At 41.6% G+C, this 21,283-nt stretch overlaps 1 protein-coding gene across 5 annotated transcripts in view; it reads left to right on the top strand.

Moving 5' to 3' along the window:
• The window catches only part of LOC147253619 (F-actin-uncapping protein LRRC16A-like), a 63,481-nt gene that overhangs the window by 22,876 nt on the left and 19,322 nt on the right, over positions 1-21,283 (top strand). For all 5 annotated transcript variants that reach the window (XM_086218877.1, XM_086218875.1, XM_086218876.1 and 2 more), the window contains exons 3-15: positions 1,777-1,827; positions 7,999-8,058; positions 9,152-9,273; positions 10,631-10,728; positions 10,850-10,920; positions 11,188-11,261; positions 11,407-11,482; positions 15,189-15,277; positions 15,685-15,779; positions 16,480-16,566; positions 18,743-18,846; positions 19,273-19,350; positions 19,862-19,938. In XM_086218877.1, the coding sequence (XP_086075003.1) occupies positions 1,777-1,827; positions 7,999-8,058; positions 9,152-9,273; positions 10,631-10,728; positions 10,850-10,920; positions 11,188-11,261; positions 11,407-11,482; positions 15,189-15,277; positions 15,685-15,779; positions 16,480-16,566; positions 18,743-18,846; positions 19,273-19,350; positions 19,862-19,938 (1,082 nt within the window). The remainder of the gene's footprint in view (positions 1-1,776; positions 1,828-7,998; positions 8,059-9,151; positions 9,274-10,630; positions 10,729-10,849; positions 10,921-11,187; positions 11,262-11,406; positions 11,483-15,188; positions 15,278-15,684; positions 15,780-16,479; positions 16,567-18,742; positions 18,847-19,272; positions 19,351-19,861; positions 19,939-21,283) is intronic.

Below are 21,283 nucleotides of genomic sequence, written 5' to 3'. Positions count from 1 at the left end.
GAACCACACAGGGTTTGATGACTGTCAGCTTTTATTTTTAAACCCCCGTCTCTCGTCCCCCTAGTTCTTTTTTTAAGACCATGGCCATTCTTACCCGCGGTGCCTGAACACTTTTCTCTCTCTTCTGTCGCCTCTCTTCCCTCTCGCATCTGATCCGTCCTCTTCATCGCTCCCCTCCTTCTTCACTCTCCTCTCAATATTAAAAAGGTCACTGTGATGCAAAGCATGTTATTTTTTCCCCCTTATCTTGATCATTTAAGTGCTAATTGTGATGAAATTTGACAGTTATGCTGATGATAGTTTACATCTGAAAGGTCAGAGTTCAATTTCAGTGATAAACATCAGTCTCAAGCGCCATGTCAGTAACACCTAGAGGGTATAAAAACAGCTGGAGGGTATAAAAACAACTCACCAAATTATATATGTAACATTCTGCTTATTTAGATTCTCCTCTCACCTGATATTTTCAATGTCAAAAGTGGGTTATTTCAGATTCTAAACTGAGAATGTGAAACCAGAATGTTGGAAAATTAAATGAAGAACTCAAAATGTTTGAAATGTGTGCGTTGTGTCAGTTCATGATTTGATACAATGCATTTTAATCTAGGACGGAATTGGCAGATTAATTGATTAAACCAACACAAGCAAACAATGGCAGACGAATGAAAAAGAAATAGTTCAAAACAATTTCTAAAATATAAAATTTGAGTTTGTATTTGAACATTTATATATATATATATATATATATATATATATGTAAGTGTGTGTGTGTCTATATATATATGTATGTGTGTATATACAGTATGTATACATACAGTACATACATACATACATACGTGCATGCATGCACGTACAATTTTATGATTTGTCATATAATGAACAAAAACTTTCCTTACTTACCCATCCAAAAATCTGCACAAACTTCTGATAATTTTTTGAAAATATTCAATCTCAGCTCAAACCTGTAAACTTATGCTAGTGTAAAAAAGAAAAACCAAAACCAAAAGTAAGCCTGTAACATTTGTATAGTCCTGAGAAAAATAATAATAACAGGCCTGTTCGTTTTGTTTTTTATGAACATTTAGTGTCATAGGGGATAAAACAACAGCTCTGACTGTCCCTCCTCCACACTGTTGGTTTTGTAATGTCTTTAAAGGTCAAGTGTGACCTTTTCTCCTCTGTTGAATCATCCCCAGGTGCATTACGATCATCCTCAACGCCACAATTGAATGTTACAATCATGTAACAAAGAGCCTACAAGCGTCATGGGATGTGCAAATCATACTCATAACAATATCACATTCTTTGGCATCCTCCTCACACAGCAGCCACATGACCTTTCAGGGCTGCTTGTCTGGAGAGGAATGTCAAGTTTATGCATTCCAGTTATGCCTCCTCGAGCCTTGACTTTTCCTTCAAAGCTCAGAAGCGCGCTCGGTCCTCAGCATGCGGTCAACAAGCTGATCAAGGCGAGGTCTCGCGCAGGAACCGTGTGTTGGGGTTTGCAGGTCAAGATGAGGCAGTTGTGTAAATGTTTATGTGATAAATGTCAAGTCAAGATGGTTCCTCCTCCTCGTTGTCATTCCTTTCATACTGACAAGTCATAAACCTTTTAATTTTGCTGAGTCAACAATAGAGCTCTCTGGGTTCTGTGTCATTTCCTTTTTTTTCTCTTTTTTTTGTGGTTCACAGTGTGTATTTACAGCCACAGAACGTATATTTACAGCGGCGTACATAGCCATTATTCTCCCTCTCCCTCTCTCTGTTCTCTCCCAGGCGCTGGCGTCTCACCGAGCTTACCTCCTGACGGCACGCATTCCCACCAAGGTAAGAGTTAACTTTTCAAATGTAACATTTCTAAAGGAACTTAAATGGTTAACAAATGGATGGGAAATTGGCAGTGTAATGCAGCACGGATGGCATCTGTTAGCAGCATCACCTGTAATCCTGCATCTGTCATCATCTTTACAGCTTCACTGTCACTGCCCCCACATTAAAAAACTAAAACACCAGTGAAACAATCCTTCAATCCTTTTGAATTAAATGTAAGGCTAAAAACAAGCAAGCGTGAATGTACTACTGAATATCTTTAAGCGTTCCTGTATAAAACAACAGCATTTGAATCTGTGGATCAGTTTTGACTTGCCTCTGTCTACTGTACGCTTGGCCGGCCGTCCTCGCTGGTGGGCGCTTTGATTATAAATGGAAACAGCCTATAAAACTACAGTACCTGGACTGGTGATGTCTCCTGGTAGGAAGCTCCTCACAGTATTTCCCCCTACTCATGAGATCATTTAGCACCAGGTCCAGGAAATACTTAACGGAAGCTTCTGGAGCTGTATCTCTCCCGGTCAATAAGATTCCTCCAGGGGGAGTTTAAGTGATTGATTGGTTGCCAGGAAAGTGACTTATTGGTTTTCTGGGGTAGAAGAAGAGCCCATAAACATTCAAGTTGAGCTTGTTTCACATTACATCATAGTTTCCAGTGTAAAGAGTCTGAGCCGCATCTGTTTTTGTCGGGTTGTCTTCTTCTGGTCTCCCGAGGTGGAGGGATTGGACACCTGTTGATGAAGGACCCTCTTCTTACTGCCTCTGACTCTTGTCCACCTCCTCTGGACTCTGCGCCTTTGTCTTCATCTCCCTCTACTTACTCTCTCCTCACTTCACTGCAGGTTGAACGCCCTCGGCGTGTATAAATCCCCTTGATATCAGCGTGACGAAGTGAAAAGTCTGTTTCAAAAATATTATCTCTGAATGTGAAGTTTGGTTTCAAACTTTGTTGCCTTGTTATTTTACACATGCTCCTGTGCGTCCTCGGGTGTGTTTCTTCCACCCAGGAAGCGATTGTGCGGCGAACCTTTAGCCACTTTTCCTCGAGGCTCTGCTGAGCCAGATTACCATAGATCACCTTTGCTCTTCTTTCATTTCAGCCTTTCCTTCAGTTTTTTTTTGTTTCTCATCTCCCCGGTCATTTCTACAATCCAGATTACTTTTTCTTCTCGTCAGCTTCATTCTTGCCTCTCTTCTCTCTCTCTCTCTCTCTCTCTCTCTCTCTCTCTCTCTCTCTCTCTCTCTCTGCTCACCACTGTGCCAAAGGTCAGCAGGGATAACCTGACTGCCTCTCATTTTAATCCAGTAACTGATGCGTGGCGTTCCCTTTCAAGTTAAAGATTATTTTCATGATGATGACTCGTTCATCCGTGTGGGATGTTTTCATTAGTTGAGGTTTTACCTTGGATTTTCTTGCTGTCATTGTTAAAAGATTAATCCAGCCATTCTGATTCAATAGCAGCTGACCGTTACACTGCATCTCGCCATATTGATCGTTTTAATGAGAAATCTATGTTGCTGTAAAGATGAGTCAACAGCAGATGAAGACTAGTTTCTCTTCACCGCTCCAGTAAGTAAACTATCGAGTGTTACTAGTGTGTAACTTTAGAATCTGGAAGGTTTTCAGCTCAAGTCTACCAATTTGAATGTCTGAATGCAACGTAGGGGCTGCATTTCATCTCTGTGTCTCTTAATGCGAGTTTCCAGTAGTGCATCCAAAAAGACAGGAGAACAATCTGCAGGTGATGATTTTATTACTTACTGCTCTATTTAGGGGAGCGTGAGGTTTTAATCGCACAAATCCCAAACAGTGTGTATTTCTCTTCTCTGAGTTGTGAAAAACTGCCTCCAGCTCCACATTTCCCAATGGGGATTTCTGTTTGTGTGTCTCCTGATTGATGGTTCTGCTCTTCTTGAGAGGCTTCAGGGTTTTACAGTCTGTCAGTGTTTCCTAGCAAATACACACATGATGCTCCCTCTGTCTCTCTCTCTCTCTCTCTCTCTCTCTCTCTCTCTGTGTCTCTCTCTCTCTCTGTCTGTCTCTCTCTCTGTCTCTCACACACACACAAATTTAAATATTTCTTCCTCTTTTGTCTGTGCACTTTTTGTGAACTCTTGCTGCTGTATATCTCACATACCTCTACATTACACTTCTTTTCCTTCAGCTCTTAGTAAGAAATAAACCGCTTTTCGATATAAAAGCGCCTTGTTCTTATTGCAGGGTCAACAAAGACGATGGTAAATATATAGCTGTCTGTTAAACTGTGTCTCAGCAGCAGCAGAGGAGTGTTTAGTGTAACAGCATTGTTCAAGATCCATCAAGTACGTGATGACATTAATATAAAAACTGTGAACAACAAAAAGGAGAAGAATATATTGGTTAACGTGACAGACGTCGAATGCACGAATGAGTGAACAGTGCAGTCACTCAGGCATTTGGTCACCCCCCAGCATGGTGTCTTGCCATTGGCTTGGCCTCAGACGTGTCAGCATGCTCAGTTCAGTGTGCTACTTGCTGTATGAAATGCATTGATAAGACGAGGTCTTTACAGCTTTGACTCTGTACCCTGTTTGCAGAATGCAGATCGCCATAATACACACTATGAATCAGCTCTTACTTGTTCTGTTGTATCTGACGATCCCTGAGGTTGCTCTGTATTGGAACCATTGCAAGTAGTAAACACACACAGGGAGCACACACACCAGGGGGTCGGGGGGTGTCTGCAGCTACAAGCCCTTGGCAGTAGTTGAGGCTTTGGCGCCTTGCTCAAGGGTATTTTGAGGGAAGGGAAAGTATAGTTTCTCCTGCGTGATGTCCCTGCTGGCTTAGGGGATCAAACCGGCAACCATTCAGTATCAAGCTGGTCCTACATCAGGAGAAATAAAGATCTGATGATGGATATAAAGCAACACTCTGATAGCTTCTCTGTGTAACAGATTCAGAGCTGCTGAGAGGGAAGCACGTGGAGCCAGAATGGAAGCTGCCTGGACTGCTTAAGTGCTCCTTAGGAAGGCAAGCACAGGAATTTCCTGTGCCTCGGAATGACCACTTGTCCAGTTGCATGCTCTCCACACTTAACACACTTCTGATGGGAACAAGCTGTTAATGTGCTTTAATTTCCAGTTAAAAAAAAAGAAATACAAAATTTGCCTCATCCCACTGGTTTTCTGTTAAGTGAGAAATTAAAGTGTGTAAAGGCCTTTGTTCTGCCCTCCTGAGAGGAACGGAGATCTCCTCCCTCCCCAGGAACTGTGCCAGCTCCACCTGCAAAGCCGTCATATGTCTCCTGTAAATTCACCTTGACATTGATGTATTTGATTGTACTTGATGAAGCTGACGTGACCAGGCTGGAGCTGCTTGTGGTGCTGAAAGTCACGAGTTAGAAACAGAGTGCTAAGATATCCCCATCTACCTGACCTGGTGGATGAGAGGCAGATGAAAAATCTTTGCAATCAGTACTGCACATATTTAGCGCTCATTTATCACTTATGACGGCGTGAGACTGGGAACGTGTGTGTGTGTGCGTGTGTCTGTGTGCGTGTGTGTGTGTGTGTATGTGTAACACAACTTTAAAATGCTGAGTCGGGGTAGAAGCAGACTCTTTGAAAAATCTGCTGCACATTAGTGGCACTGATCATTTGGCAGGGCCTGTGGTGGACACAATAACCTTAAAAAAATCTTTGACTGACTGACACTCAACCTGATAGTGACAGCTCTGTAGTAGTGAAGCATGATTCAGAACTGGCTGAGTGTGATATTAAATATAATGTAACAGTAGTATATCTCGCAGCTTCACATCTCAGAATTGCAAATAGTTGTCATTGCAGTCAAATCCTAAAAGTACAATATGCTTTACAAATGATGAGCAAGTCCATTTGTAACATCGCAAATCTACTTGAATGATGTACCTTGATGATTTGTTCTTGAAGGGTTTCCACTGCCTCTCTTTGTTATGTGTGTGTGTGTGTGTGTGTGTGTGTGTGTGTGTGTGTGTGTGTGTGTGTGTAATGGCACACAAAAAGAATGGTTATCTACATACCCTGGTTTTTGATGTGGCTGTTTATGTTGCTACAGAAGCTGTGAAAGGCCTTACTTATAGTTATTTTTTTATGCTGTTATGTGAAAAATGTCATAAATTATCAAAAGAATTGTATAGTCAGATGGAGAAACAGCCATGATTGATCCTCTCATCAGAATGGACTTCAACATGCAGAAATGAGCATCTTGTCTGAGACAATATTCAGATCAGTCGTGGTCATTTAAGGAGAGGACTTACAGGAGTTCAATTTTTCTTTTTCACAAGATAATAAGTTGCTTTATATTGTGAGGGTGAAATAAATGCACTTGTCGTAACAGGATATTATATTGTTTATAAAAATCATATCCCACTGTCACATGATAAAGGCCTAAAAAACTGCAAGCACGACCTAACATTATTTCTAATTTCATAGTTTTGTAAAAACATAAATGTAAAATAGCTTTTTTTAATTGTTTTTCATGTTCAGCAGTTAACTGCCTTAAAAACTTGTGCTACATGAAAAGATAAAGGATAAAAATAAATGCTAAAATGTAGTGGGCCTGTGCTACAAGATGAGCTGTTTGCTAACATTTGCTAACATTAGCCACCATAAACTAGTGGTCCTGTCAGATCATCTATGACTGCCGCAGCAAAACCTTCGCATGTTGAAGGAAATAAGAGTGTCTTTTATTATGTGTGGAATTTCACTTCTCATTTACTAATTGGAAAAATTTCAAATTTAAATGTTATTGTTGCTTTACAACATTATTCTGCTGTTTCCTCCATGTTGCTGTTAATGTATGTATTGCCAAAGCTATTAGAGTTGATGGTAAGTGTGTGTGTGTGTGTGTGTGTGTGTGTGTGTGTGTGTGTGTGTGTGTGTGTGTGAGATTGTGTATGCAGAGGATGTAACGTTGGTCTGACTGTGTGTCGTGAGTGAGTCAACAATAGTCCTAAAATTTAACTGCAGTCGTAAGTAATTGTTGACACAATATTGTAGGCAAATTCAATTGGCTGATGGGGGTGGTGGTGGTGGTGGTGGTGGTGGTTAGCGTTTGTGTATGTGTGTGTTTCCAGCAGCAATAGAGAAACTGTTACTGTGAAATTATCTTGAAAATTATTTCTAGATTGTAGACTAAACATTAGTGCGTACCCACAGACAGCGCTAAAATAAGCATGCTCACACACAGACACACACAAAACAGGGTCAGCCTAATGTTTTACTGTCCCTTGGGGTCATTTTCATATGATCTCTATCCAGATACCTATAGAACAATTGACCCCCTGCACTTCAGCTGGCAATTAAACACACACACACACACACACACACACACACACACACACACACACACACACACACACACACACACACACACACACACACACACACACACAAACTGCAAATGGTAGTCAGACAGTAGACTCTCCTCCCACTCATCTGTGAGCCAAGCCTAGAAGCATAGCACCCACCTGGAGTAGTCTGGCCTTGTTCCCTGGTCTGTCTTAAGGCACTGTTGTGTGTGTGTGTGTGTGTGTGTGTGTGTGTGTGTGTGTGTGTGTGTGTGTGTGTGTGTGTGTGTGTGAGTGTGTGTGTGTGGTTGTGTGTGTGTGTGTCTGTGTGTACAGTAGTTTACATAGTGGTAGATCCCTCCTCTCACATTGTCTTTTCTTTCATCCTTTTTAGGAATGGAAAGTTGAAGTGCTGCTTTTTGGTTGAATTTCTCCAGAAATGCTCTCATTAAACATAAACAGAAATGCAGATGTGAAGCAATGAGAAACATTGATTTCCTACTTTTCATTAAAGCTACATATTCGTGCTTAATTAAGACAATTTGTTGTGATTTAGTTTTCATTGAACCTGCAAATGTGTGTTATGTAGACTAAAAACAACACACACACACACATCAAAATGTTTGTGAGTGAATGAAACCTGTGACAACTCTCGTCTCCTATGGTTTAATTTGTGGATCGGGTCATAGATGTCGTGTCGTCCTCAGATTTAGACCTGAGTTTTGTGTTTAGGTCATCCTTGACTGTAGCTGTCATTGAGCCTCCCTCTCATCCTTTAGCATGTTAGAATGCCATGTCTTTATGTGAGTCAGTGTGATGTATTTTAATTAGAATTTCTGTGCTCTTTTTTTTTTTGAAGGTGGAGCACTCCTTTAATTATCTGGAGATCCAGGGGATTGCTTGTAACAAGCCCACGCAGGTACAGCAGAACGTCACACTCACAGCGTTCTGAAATTGCAAAAGTGCTTCCTCTTCATGTTAATTTTCAGCTCTCAGATTTAAGGATTTTAATGTTTAACTCAAACAACCTCATTTAATTTACATCCTGTGTCTTTAACTTTTTATTTAAGTAGTTTTATGACGATAATGCATCACAGTAGGAGGCTGCTTAAGCAGAAACATGGAGCTTAATTGTAGTACCTTGCTCTGCTGCAAAGAAACTCATTCACTCCTTTCTAGTGAGGTCAAAGGTCAGATTCAGCTCAGGATTCATTGTCTGTCTCTTCAGTGTGTTAACTGACAACAGTTTAAACCTGAAATCAGACTGATGGAAGGTAAAATCTCTTCACTGCTGGAATGGTTCACACACACACACACACACACACACACACACACACACACACACACACACACACACACACACACACACACACACACACACACACACAAAAATCACCCAAAAACATGACCGAGCTCATAAAATAAATCCCTTGGATACATTTTTTCCATCGACTCAAAGCTCCCAATTGGCTTTTTGACCACAGCTGGCAAATTGTTGGGATGATCTACCTACAAAATATGATAATCTGATGCTAACCACGCTGGTCCTGCAGCTCCACCTCTGCCCCCTCGCCTCATGAGACGTCGGTCCTCTTAATATCTTGACGGATGGATTCCTGTGCTTAATAACTAGATTATGTTAATGTCAGCCTTTATATGCATGAGCACTCGCATCGGGTCTGTGAACACTGAACTGGTTAGTCTTGATAAATGTCATTTAATCTTTGCTTTTACTGGTGGACGTGGTCGTATTATTCCCGGGCAGATGCAGCGTCGAGCAGTAGAAATGAAAGGTAGCGGATATGAGCGTGTGTTTGTACTGGACACACGACAGATCCTCACTCTGTTCTCTAGATAAACTCGTCTTCCAGGGTCTGAGGTAAACTAGAATGAGCCTGTCAATGGAATTAAACTCTCCCCCTCTTCTTTTGCTGAATGAATAAGTTGTATTTGAAACAGGTGGCAGTGGGTGGATGCTTCGTCCCTAATGATATTCCTGTCTGTCCGTTAAGTTGTCGGTAGAGTACGAGCGAGGCTCCTTCTCTCTCAAGCTGCTGTCCACTGAGGAGGTCAACGAGGTGGTGGCTCACGTAGGAAACTGTCTGCTGAGAATATGTCCAGGTCTCCCCCCCAGGTGAGTCTGACCTCCGACCTGAAACCCTCATTTATTGATATTTAAATGTGTTGTTTTCACCCCCTCCCCCCTCGTGATTTAGCATCATTTCTTCTTTTTCATTACACATCTCTTGCTGCTGTCACTCATCAACCCACACAACGTTCAAGATCTCTAAATTAATGATGAAAGGTTTTTTTTTGTCTCTTCATTTTCAACATGCGTTTATTTTGGTTGATGATCCTTGAAAAGCATCCTTCTGCCTGAGGGCCTAAAGCTCGGACTGTATATCCATCCCTGTAGCAGCGTGAGAACCACTGATCGTTCACATGACACAGGAGAGGAAGCAACCTAGACGAGCCAGTTAACGTGTTCTCTTAGTTCTCTGTTGGCCTTCTCGATGAGAATGACCTCAAAGCAGGTTCACCTCTTTGACGCAGAGGAGAAAGAGGACCCTGATTATGAGGCATCCAGCTCCTGAGACCCTCTCCATGCATCCTGATTAAAATCAGAAGGTCATCTCAGCACACGGCTCACTTTTGAAGATTTATTGAGAAGATGCAACATATTAAAGCGAATCGTGTGCTCCTGTATTACCTTGATGTCTGCCTGTTGTCAGGTGGCCATCGAATCATATTTTGATGTACAGTCTTATTCTGAGAGCACGGGCCTCCACACCTGTCCTTCTGATTTGACCAGGAGCCGATATTATCTGTAAAGAAATAAGTGTATATGATATTTACATACTGAAAAACACACGTGAACACAGTGAATGTTGAAAATATTTTCCATGTTTCCGAAACAGTTGGACAAAAGCCTATAAATGGCTCGGTGTCTTCATCACAGGCGACAGTTATTATAATTAAACAAAAAATGGCAGATACCAATTTTTTTTTCAATGACCAATATTTGCTCATACCGATGATGTCATGCACCACCAGTTCATGAGTCAGGAGGAGCTCACACTGGTGGGGAGGTTCATGCAGCTGCGTTTTGTGCTCTCAATATTCTTTCACGGTGGTTTGCACATAATGAATTTATGTAACAGTCAATAAATTCATGCCTGGCCAAACATCCTTAACTTAACTGAAATGATGATGTGAATCTCATGTATTATATGATCTTGGGGAGAGGAAGTAGGTATAGAAATATGGAAATGATCACGTATTGAAGAGCATGAATTTTTTTGCAAGGTCAGTGTTTGCATCTGGCATCCGCGGGTCATTTGATGCTACATACATGAGACGTTAGTCCCGTGTGGTTCAGTTTCATTTCTTTGAGCGTTCCTAAGGAGGCGAGGTTGAAGAGATTCTTTTAACAAAATAAACTTTTCATTTTCATTCGTTTAAATAGTAATCTATCTGTGTTCTCTTTTCAGTAAAGTGATGAAGAAACTCTGCATGGAGCCTCCAGACAGGCTGACGTCTCTGCAGACGCTGTGGGAGAACAACAAACCTGCTGAACCTGGTCCCTGTGGTAGGAACCTCTGACTGCACTCTGAACGGCTGCGTGGTTCTTCTGTACTAAATTAGTCAGTAGTGTCTCTTTTTAGTCTTGAATCATCATTCATGGACTCTCTCTGTCTCTCTTTGTGTAGGAGGGTTTTCTCAGATGTACAGATGTGTTTGTGACTGGTTGGGGCTGCCGTACAGAGAGGAGGTTCAGTGGGTCAGTATCGTCACATTCATCCCTTTGTAAATTCAAGTCATTATTTTGGGGAATAAGATTAACGTATTTAAACCAAACACGATTAGATGGTAGCAACAACACTATATTAATCTATTTATGCCTCTTTGAATATAAGTTCTTGCTTCTTGACCAAAAAGAAATAAGCAAGATGTCATATTCTCTGTTGAATTGCTGGTTTCTTTCAATGAGACTCAGCGGATATTTCATTAATTAGCGCTCACTGCTTTTGATGATCCTCTTTTCCAGGATGTGGACACGATCTATTTGACACAAGACTCCCGAGAACTCAACCTGCAGGACTTCAGCCATCTGGAGAACAGGTCAGTTATACAGTATAAATCAGAGAGTGTTAATACGATGTAAAAATTGAAACGTTCAGTTGGATAATAGATTTATTTTGTATTCTGGTACTGACCTGGAAAGAAAAGTGCTATTGTTGTTCTCTTCCTGTGTGCTTCTCCCCAGAGATTTGGTAGCCATAATAGCAGTCCTGGAGTTTAACCAATGGTTCACCAAGCTCTCCAGTAAGGACTACAAACTGGTCAGTTTCCCCTCTCTCACCACCTGTAATCTCTATGCAGCTTCAGGGAAACAAAATCCTAACACACGTTTGTTCAAGCAACTTTAACATAGGGAGCAAGACATGGAGCTCCATCTTTAGGACTTGGCGCTCGTCTTTTCTCCCCGCTAAACTCCTCCTACCTCCCCCAACTGTTCTATAGAGTTTATTGATTGACTTTGTACTGCTGTTGGATTCTGTTCACTAACACTGTCCGCTGTCTACCATCTTGTCTGTAACATTTACAGTTACCCATCCGGAAAGTTTTAGCCATTATCGAGGCAGTAAGAGCCATCGCTACCGCTTTAATTTCCTGGTAGTTCCTTTACCTACTGACAGAACTCAAGCATCCCTGTACCTTTCAAAGTCATGCCGGATAGACACAATTCCTAGCAGCTGCGAGACTGCCAGATTTAATCCCATCTCAAGAGTTAAGTAGTCTGGAGAGACACCACTTAAGACAAATGAATAAATGTTTCTCTCCCAGTCTGTCACTTTGCTCTCCACTCATGTCACATTCCCAAGGGTCCTTCTGCTCACTTGCTTACTGCAGCACTTCAGCGAGGGTTTCTGCTTTGTCACAGCATTTGTTGGTCTTTTCACCCTTTCAATAAATCCTTAGGATGGTGCAGATGTGTCTTTTTGCCGGTCGATGGATCGATCAAACACGGTGCCGCTTCTCCACTTGCTGCTACATGTTTTGAAAGTATAATTCTAATGATCAGTTAATTTGCTGACTCTTGCTTGTTTTTGTCTTTAAACCCTGAAAAATTGACAGAAAGCCGGTCCACGATGAAACTTTGAAACCTGAAACCCATGTAGAAATCGAGGCGATGTAAAGCTAGCAGCAAGCAGACCAACTAGCTCTGACCACCAACTGTCCCACGGCGTTTACACGCAAAAGTTACATCACATGCTAGCCGCGACGGGAGATGAAGTCCACTGTCACATCACTGAGAAAGATGCTGACAAATGCAGTAGATGTGGAGCTTCAACACCAAAAATTCTGTGCCACTTACCCTCCTGTGCTTGAGTACCAGAGCCACCTCTGGTGTGAATGTCATTTTGAAAAAGAAAACCAAATTGGTTCATTGTTTATTAATGGCATTAACATTCTATTATCAGCGTCTTCATTGATAAATTCTTTAAGTGTATCATTGTGTTGTGTTTATTTATATCCCCTCATGCTTCATGTCTGTCCTTCTCACTTACTACAACCTCCTCCCTCCATCTACCTTTGCCTGACTCTGTGTGAGAGCGCGTGTGTGTGCGTGGGCGCGTCTGCGGAATATTTTCCCCTTTGTTTCCTCCATCTTCCCCTCCTGTCTGCTGTTGACTGAGGATCAGTCCAATGTTCTCATGTGATAAGACTCCAAAATCCAAATGAGACAAAGGGGCTCAATGTCCCAGGCTGTTACCCCCTCCACCACACCCTTTAACACAGAGGCTTCACGCCGTCTCACCAGTAACCACACGCAGCCTCCTCCGACCAAACAATTATCTCACGCCTCCGTCATGGACAATTCCTTTGTATTGAACTTTTAAATCCCTCTGCCAACCACAATGCCATGTGCATATTTGGGCTGACAGGGACACATGGACACCCTCTCTTTGACGTGTGGCTTTTCTTTCCCAGATTAGCGTGTATTATGATAGATTTGATTTTATGTTCTTATGCAAATGTTTAGCTTTTTTTTGAGAGGGTGAGCTGAGTTTGGCTGCTCTCACCGTACAGTGAAACCAAAACATTGTCTTTATGCGTTTGTTTGCAAGTGCCCTCCTAATGGGCTCCACAGCACAGACTGGAATCGGTTTTGAACCTGTGCCAGTGCCAACAGTGACAATTGAGAAGGAACAGAGAGTGAAAGAGAGAAAGCGACGGTGGCGCAAAAAAGAGAATGAAACATGAAGGTCAGCATCAAGTTCAACAGACAGAGTGAAAGGGAGGGATACGAGATGATTAAATTAGTTCAACTGTATCAGGGGGGGAAAAAGAGATGGAGAGAATAGACACAGACACACTGGTGCTTGGAGAACAAGTTTCCACTTTTCACAACAACAAATCAGCAGCTGATGTTCGTGGTAATCGACTGACATGGAAGTTCAACTCAATGGCGTTGCTGGCTTGTAGCCCACACTTGTAGCATTGAATCTATGCTGGGGTAACCACATTTTATCCTGTGGGATTATGTTTATAGAAAGTTCTGTGCATCATTATAAAGTATCCAAAAAATTCCAGTTCTCCCACTCCTGTGAATCCAATAATCTCTCTCTCAATCACACACACACACACACACACACACACACACACACACACACACACACACACACACACACACACAGATGGCTATCACAGCGAGGGATTACCCTGCTCATCCTCAGTTCTCTCAGGCTGTTTGTCTTGTGGTCTAATCAAGAGCTGAACATGAGATAAGAGGTAGTGAGAAAAGGATTTGCCTACTGATGACCTCATGATCACGCAGTATTTACACCAAGCTCATGTGGAAAGTGTGTGTGATATTTCAGCTGGGTCAGAGCAGCGTAGCATGACAAAGCGCTTATTTAACGGCTGGCTGTGCTGTCCCCAACAGTTTTATTGTGACTCGTCAGAAAATACACTCTTTGTTTCTCTCTGATACACTACAACCAACTCTTCTCACTACCCTCATACCTCCCTTTTCTACTCTCCATTATTCTTATTCCTCCTCTGTAATATGTGCAGTTTTACAGAGTAAACATGTGAACAACAGTTTCTTTCTTCTATCTCTCCCCTGTTGTCCCTCTTTACTTTGCTCTCCACCCTCTTTTTTCACCTCTCTCTCTCTCTCTCTCTCTCTCTCTCCCCCCCCCCTCCCTCTCTCCCTCTCCCTGTCTGGGACAATGTCACCAGTGTTTTGGCTGCACTGGTGCTGCTCAGCTGAGAGAAAAAGTCCATAATAGCAAGAATGTCAATTACCAAGAACAACAACAGTACAATAGTTCAGTGATTATGATGGAAAATGTTTGCGATGATTCACACAGTTTGAAACTGTCGTAGAGCAGTTGGAGTCGGAGGCCACGCACAGTGAAGTAGGTCAGTGAACATCTAGGTAGGGCATGGAAATTCAACTCTTGAATTTTTAATTCTGTCTAAATATGAGTGCTTTAGTGTTCCCCTTGTCTCTGTCTCCTGTGGTGATCTGACTACAGAAGCCAAACAACTTCCTCCCTCTCAAGTGTCTCAAGTCTGCAGCTCCCTCCTCTCTCCTTGTCACGCATCAATGCCAGGGACACAATTCACTTGTGTGCTGCTTTCTACGTTACACACTATGCAGCTTTAATTAACATAAATGAGCCACTTTCTGGGGTTTTAAACAGGGAATATTGTCTCCCAGAAGTCAGTTTCTCTGTTATTTTTCTGGCCTTGAATCTGCTATTCTGGCTAAATTAGATTTTTAGCCTTGAAGCTGGTTCACTTAATTAGCATAACTTTTAAATTTTGATTAGCTGTGATGAATAATAGCGATTAATAGACCAGTGAGCTTTTGTAGTGCTCAGATATACTAATTTGTCTTGTTAGCATGACACAGAATGATCTATTATGGATCGTTGCAAAAAACTACGCCTCCGCAAATGTGATTTTACCTGCGAGGTTCTGAACAACACGCGTTTCAACTGACATTAACTCCCATTTGTGCTTGTGTTTTAGTCTGCAGATGTGTGCGAGCAGATCCTGCGAGTTGTGTCTCGTTCCAGTCGAATGGAAGATTTGGTTCTGGATAACGCAGGACTCAAAACGTAAGATGAAGAATCAAATTATTCTTAGAAAAAAATCTATGAAAGGTTCACGAAAGGAACAGAAATCTGCATCATTTCTGCTCACGTCTGGGTTGGCAGATACCTGAGGTCATAAAGCTAAAGGTTCCATGTACATCTTGATTTAAATATGTCTGCTTTTATCAGCTCGACAACGGAAGCTGTTCCATGTTACGCGTCTGTGTCCATGTTCACGTTTACTCAGGTCCACTAAACATGTCCGGCTGGCTTCTTCTGAATTTAGCTGCTGTAAAAGATTTCATAGAGCAGATTTGATTACTTTGCAAAAAGGTCTGAAGTTCTTTTCAGCTCAGGAAATGATGCTAATATACGTCTAAAATCCATTGGTCATGCAAGCATAATGTAATTGGTTCTGTCACACTCCTCAGTGATTTTGCCCAGAAGCTTGCTGCTGCCCTGGCCCATAACCCCAGCTCAGGACTCACCACCATCAATCTTGCCAACAACCCTCTGGAGGACAGAGGTACGATATTAGCTCACGTCTGCTCTCAATGTCCACATCAGCAAACCAGGGAAACAAACCAGAAGTCAAAACGTGGTAAAACACAGTATTCTTGTGGTTGTTATTCACAAATCGATCAAAATGAATCCCGTCTATCAAAGTCAAGTACAGAATACACTCATTCATCAGCCTGTTTACACATGATGACTGTTACTGAGAACGGAACACGCTAGCGTCACTGTGCTGACATCACTAGCTGTATGACCGTCTGCCGGCTACTACTCAGGCTGGTGAGACACATTCAACCATGCTTTCGGACAGATGGCGCATTTATTTACCCAAATGATCAGGTGAATATTTTCTCAGTCGCAAATAAGAACATATTTTAATGACATTTTGTTCATTTTATAGGTTTTAATAGAATTCGATTTTTTACTGTTCCAGTCATCAATAAATGAGGAGTAATTTAGGACAAAATCAAAAAAAGGAAATATGAGGGATTGATTTCAGTTGCATTTGTGACCTTCGGTGAGCCGTGTGCATTACTGGCTGTTTTAACTGAAGTTGAATGATGAATCTGAATCTGTTTCTTCAAACTAATGTAAGGTTAAAATAATGTTGGACTTGAATGTGGAGGGCAGTTGGAAGTTGGCCGAGTACGTTCGACTGTCAGCCATGTTTTTGAAACAGTAAAGGCCTGATCATATTTATCTTGTTGCAGGTATCTCCTCCCTCGGTGCTCAGTTTGCCAAACTCCGTATTGGGCTCAAGCATTTAAACTTCTCAAGAACCTCAATATCACCCAAAGGTGTGTGTGTGTGTGTGTGTGTGTGTGTGTGTGTGTGTGTGTGTGTGTGTGCGTGAGCGTGTGCCTGACATCCATCCTTGTGTCTTGTTTGTATACAGCTGCAGAAGTGAGAGGATGAATACATTAAAGGAGATGTAAAGTGGAGAGGATCAGTTTTTTATCATGAATTTATAAAAGAAGTAATGTAATGAATGCATTGATCAGTGGGTGCTCTTGTTTGCTTTTTTTAATTATATGCCTCCATACAATTTAATTAATTTTGCAAATTCAATTAAATCTCTTAAATGGGATGCCAATGGCGCTTAATATGGACAGTGGGCTACAGTATTATATAATGTGTGTGATGCATGAAGATGGTTTGTAAATCATATTTCATGCTGGTCACATGCTGCTATGGTAACGAGACCATTTGTCAGAATGTGGTTCCAGTCCTTGCATGGGGCAAAACAATCTTCTGCAGTGACCTTTGATGAAATGCCATTTGTGTAGAGGCATTTGACAAAAAAATGGAAGAAGTTTGTGTTTAAAATGTCTAAATTAAATGAGCTGCTGTCAATAATCACTTGCAGGTAAGATTTGTTCTTGTTTCTCAGTACCAAGTACCGTCTTTAGGGAGACATTGTAAACATGATTTGCTCTGGGGCAATCAATAAAGAGCGATCACTTTCTCAGAGCTCTGCTTTGACTGAGCTCTGCTCATCTAGCTAATCCATAATCCAAACCCCCAAATGACCAAATGCTCGGAGCAAAATTTGAGGATTGAGGGCATTTTCTGCTCATGTTTTTCCATCACTGACTTTTTTTTTATGTCAGTTGAATTTGAACGTAAGTTGAAGGTGTAGAAACATCTGCGTCTGTTAGAAATCTACGTTCTCAGCTATTTCATCTCTTCTCACGTCTCTGTGGCTTCATTGAATCAGTCACTTTGCAGTCACGCCTTGATTTCCTGGCAGACAAAGTCATGACCTCACAACTGTGACAGTTGAGTGTGTCGGCCATGTGATGGACGTGACTCGGTCCAGTAATTGTACTGGGGATTCTATGGTGACAACATTCTCTCATGGATCACACACGATGAATATTATACCAGTCACTCATTCGATATGTTTTCATCACACCACTTTGGCTGTGATGTTAAAATGACATCATCAGGAACATGCAATTTTTTTGCCGTTTTTGGATACGTGCCCTCCCACAAACATAGTGAACACTCCTATTATTTTCTTGGTATGGTGCTTTTTGCCAGAAAAACTCTGGCTACACTTTATTTTTATACAGTCAATGGAGTTTGCAAAATACCCAGCGGCTATCCAGGGGTTGAGTGTTTGCTCCGTCTCTCTCTCTCGGTTGCTTTGCTACAATAAGGGGAAATGAAACCTTGGTAAAGTTATTTACAGTACAACCACCAAAATCAAGCAGGCTCCGAAACTGAGGCTGAAGTGATGTCTTCTGTCCGAACATGCTCATGTGCTCGAGCGGTGCTAGCATTAACTGCAGTTCATACTGATTTGGCTTTAAAAAGAGAATAAAAAGGAACGTCGGCATATTGTCCAGACTTGATATGTACGAGAATATCATATTTTTAACAGCTGGAATCTTGAAACAGAAAAAATGTACAAGATCAAAGGAAGGTGCTTATTCCAGTATCCAGTCCAAATATTAGCAGAACATGCCACCAGGCATCATCGCTCTCTACCTGAATAAAGGTTTTGCTTTTTTGATGAGGAACCTTGCTATTGAGTAACAGCTGGATCTGAATCTGGATGCCTTAACACCAACTTGTGAAATTATGCATACACACACCACTACACTAAATCATTGAATGAATGCGAATGAATACATAGACTTAATAAATCATAACTACTGTATTGGAAACATTGCTACAGATTATTAGGTTGTTGAGAATTTCAAGTAGATTGAAATTAATTGTAGATTTCTGCTTTTACCCCACTGAATGCTGAGAGTTGTGACACTCCATTCATAGAACCTCGAGGAGGCTGGCGCATTCACTTTCCATGTGTTCGCTCTGCAGTCTGATCCTGTTCTTTCCTGTATTCACCCACTACTCATTTCCTCTGCTATTTCCTTCAATACGCTGTCAAAATATCAAGTGGAGATTTGAGGGTTGCCATTATGCTGACACCGTGCTTCTGTGTGTGTGTGTGTGTGTTTTCAGGGGTGAACAGCCTTTGCCAATCACTGAGTGCCAACCCGTCCATCCCCAGCAGCCTCGTCCATCTGGACCTCTCAGGGAATATCCTCAGAGGAGACGACATGCAGGTACAAACACACAGACGGCTTCTGATGTGTCTAGTTTGTTCTCTTCAGTTTGCTGGTTTCTGTGACACTGACTAGATTTCGAGGAGGATTTTGAGTGCATCAGACACAGTGAGGCTCTCAACTACCAAGGCTGCAAATCACAATCCAATCTAACAGACACAATCACATCTATAGTGATTTACTGTAATTGGAGCTGCGCAGCAAATCATTAAACACACAGATTTTATGTGCATGTGTTGCTTGAGTGCCACCTTGATAGACATTTATATTCAGAAGGGAAACATTCTCTCCTTTTATTGGATGAACCTGCATAGGAAATGAAGGAGTGTTGTTTTCGTCAACAAGAATAACAACAAGGTAATATTTTTAGTTGTTTGTGAAAGTGATGGAGAGGCTGGAGTGTGACATTTTATTCTTTTGTACTAGCATTTCTACCATTTCCTGGGCCAACCCAACAGCCTGGCAACCCTTGACCTTTCCAACACTGACTGCTCATTGGACCAGGTGAGTTGGGGGGGAAACATCCTACTCAGTGTTAGCGGAGAAAGTACATTTAAAGTAAAACAGATGTGCATTTAGAGTCGTCCTCATTCAAGGGCATCGTTAGATGACATGTTATCCATTAATATCCATGCTGCTGTGAATTTAATCCCATTTTAAAATCCATCTCGGTCAGTGTTCCCAGCCCTTGCTGCGGTGGTCTGAATGCTGCCTGTGATGAATCGACGCGGGTCTGAGAGCCAAACACAGTTTATTGATTAGTCTGAGATGTAGCCGGCCATCAGCCTGTCACACAAGTTATTGATTAGCAGCTAAAGCATATTCTTTTCCAAACAATTAGATGGATAGAAATACATTCACACATCTAAAAATACACACCTGGGTGTTACAGTATCTATTAATTTTGATGTTTTATAGAGTGATTTAAGCGCTCTGATACAACAGTGAACTTCCGTGTGTGTGTGTGTGTGTGTGTGTGTGTGTGTGTGTGTGTGTGTGTGTGTGTGATTTCCAGGTTTGCTCTGCTCTTTTGCGAGGCTCAGCCAAACACCTCTCCGTTCTCAACATGTCCAAGAGTGTCTTTCCTCACAGGTAGGAACCCCTCTGGAAGCTGACATCAAAGGAAATATGTTGAACGGTGTTTTAATATGTTTCTGCACATTATTAATCATCAGGTCTTTTTTTTTTTTGAAGCAATAACCTGTAAATGTGGTAGTGGCCACACATTTCTTTCAGCTTTTTCTCCAAAAGCCAGATTTCATCTGAAATGGCAGACCATAAATTCAGTGTGGCTGTAATAAATTGGTGTGTGACACCTGCTGGTAATACAGTGTCATTACAGGAAAAGATGGATGAGACACAAGATAGGTGTGTGTGGGTGTGGGTGTGTGTGTGCGTGTGTGCGAGACAGACAGAGAACCTGTGTGGGAGTGTGCATACACCATGTTTGGAACAGATGGATGAGGGGCGGAGGGTTCCCCCCCATTATTATCTCCCTTTCCAGTGAGTCTCAAGAGGATAGAGGTGTTCATCAAGGGATGAGCAGGGGACTGTTGGGGGGGGGGGGGTCGGAGGAGGAGAGGATATCAATACAGCGAGAATATATGTCAGTGGATTGTGTTGAAGAGGAGGAGAAGGTCATAATGAATCTGAGACCTCAAGAAATAAGGCTGGTGAAGAAATTCAGTGGTTGGCAACAGTTTCTGCCAAGGGCCACACACCAGGCAATCAAAAAGAAGCAGGAAACACATAATGCTGGAATATGTTGACGAATTTGAACTTTTTTCTTAGCTCAAGTTTCTTTCCATTTGATAGAACCTTTCATGCAGAAAAGAATTTTGCAGCAAAGACAGAAGAGCATTAAAATCAGGTTTAAAAAAAAATATTGAAAAGAGAATAATACAGGATGCATACCGTAAGAGGAAAAGAATAAACTTGCAACAAAAACAATAAGAAGTGTTCATTACATATGACATGACATGCAACATGTGCAAAACTACAGTAGGCAAAGAAATAAGGTCAAGCTTCCCTGATGTACTCGCTGGGGCTCAAGCCCGTCCAGCCATGAGTCTGTGGATGGTGATACAACTCAATGAAGCAAAAACCCATTTGGATTTGCTGAATTTATTTACTTCACATTAACTTTTGTGTAATGCAGTTTCTTCAGTAGCATTTCATTAATCCTCAACCCAGTGATAATTTCAGCATTTAAAGGTCATAACGGTTGAAACGTGAGTAGATTTCAGCATTTTACGAGAGAATGGGATTTCTGAAGAAATTGCAATGTGAGTGCTTGAAACGAGATGGCAAGAATATTAAAACATTTTATTTGGAAGCACAGCAACCGTACGACAGTGATCACAAACTACTCATTTTCGCATGGATAAATACATCCATGCATACACACGCATTTACAAATACATGTGTGTGTACAGCA

Source organism: Aulostomus chinensis, chromosome 11, assembly GCF_037954235.1.
Source record: "Aulostomus chinensis isolate RoL2024-O1b breed Wild chromosome 11, RoL_Achi_v1.0, whole genome shotgun sequence".
Lineage (NCBI taxonomy): Eukaryota > Metazoa > Chordata > Actinopteri > Syngnathiformes > Aulostomidae > Aulostomus > Aulostomus chinensis.
This window is presented reverse-complemented; position numbering and strand designations above follow the sequence as displayed.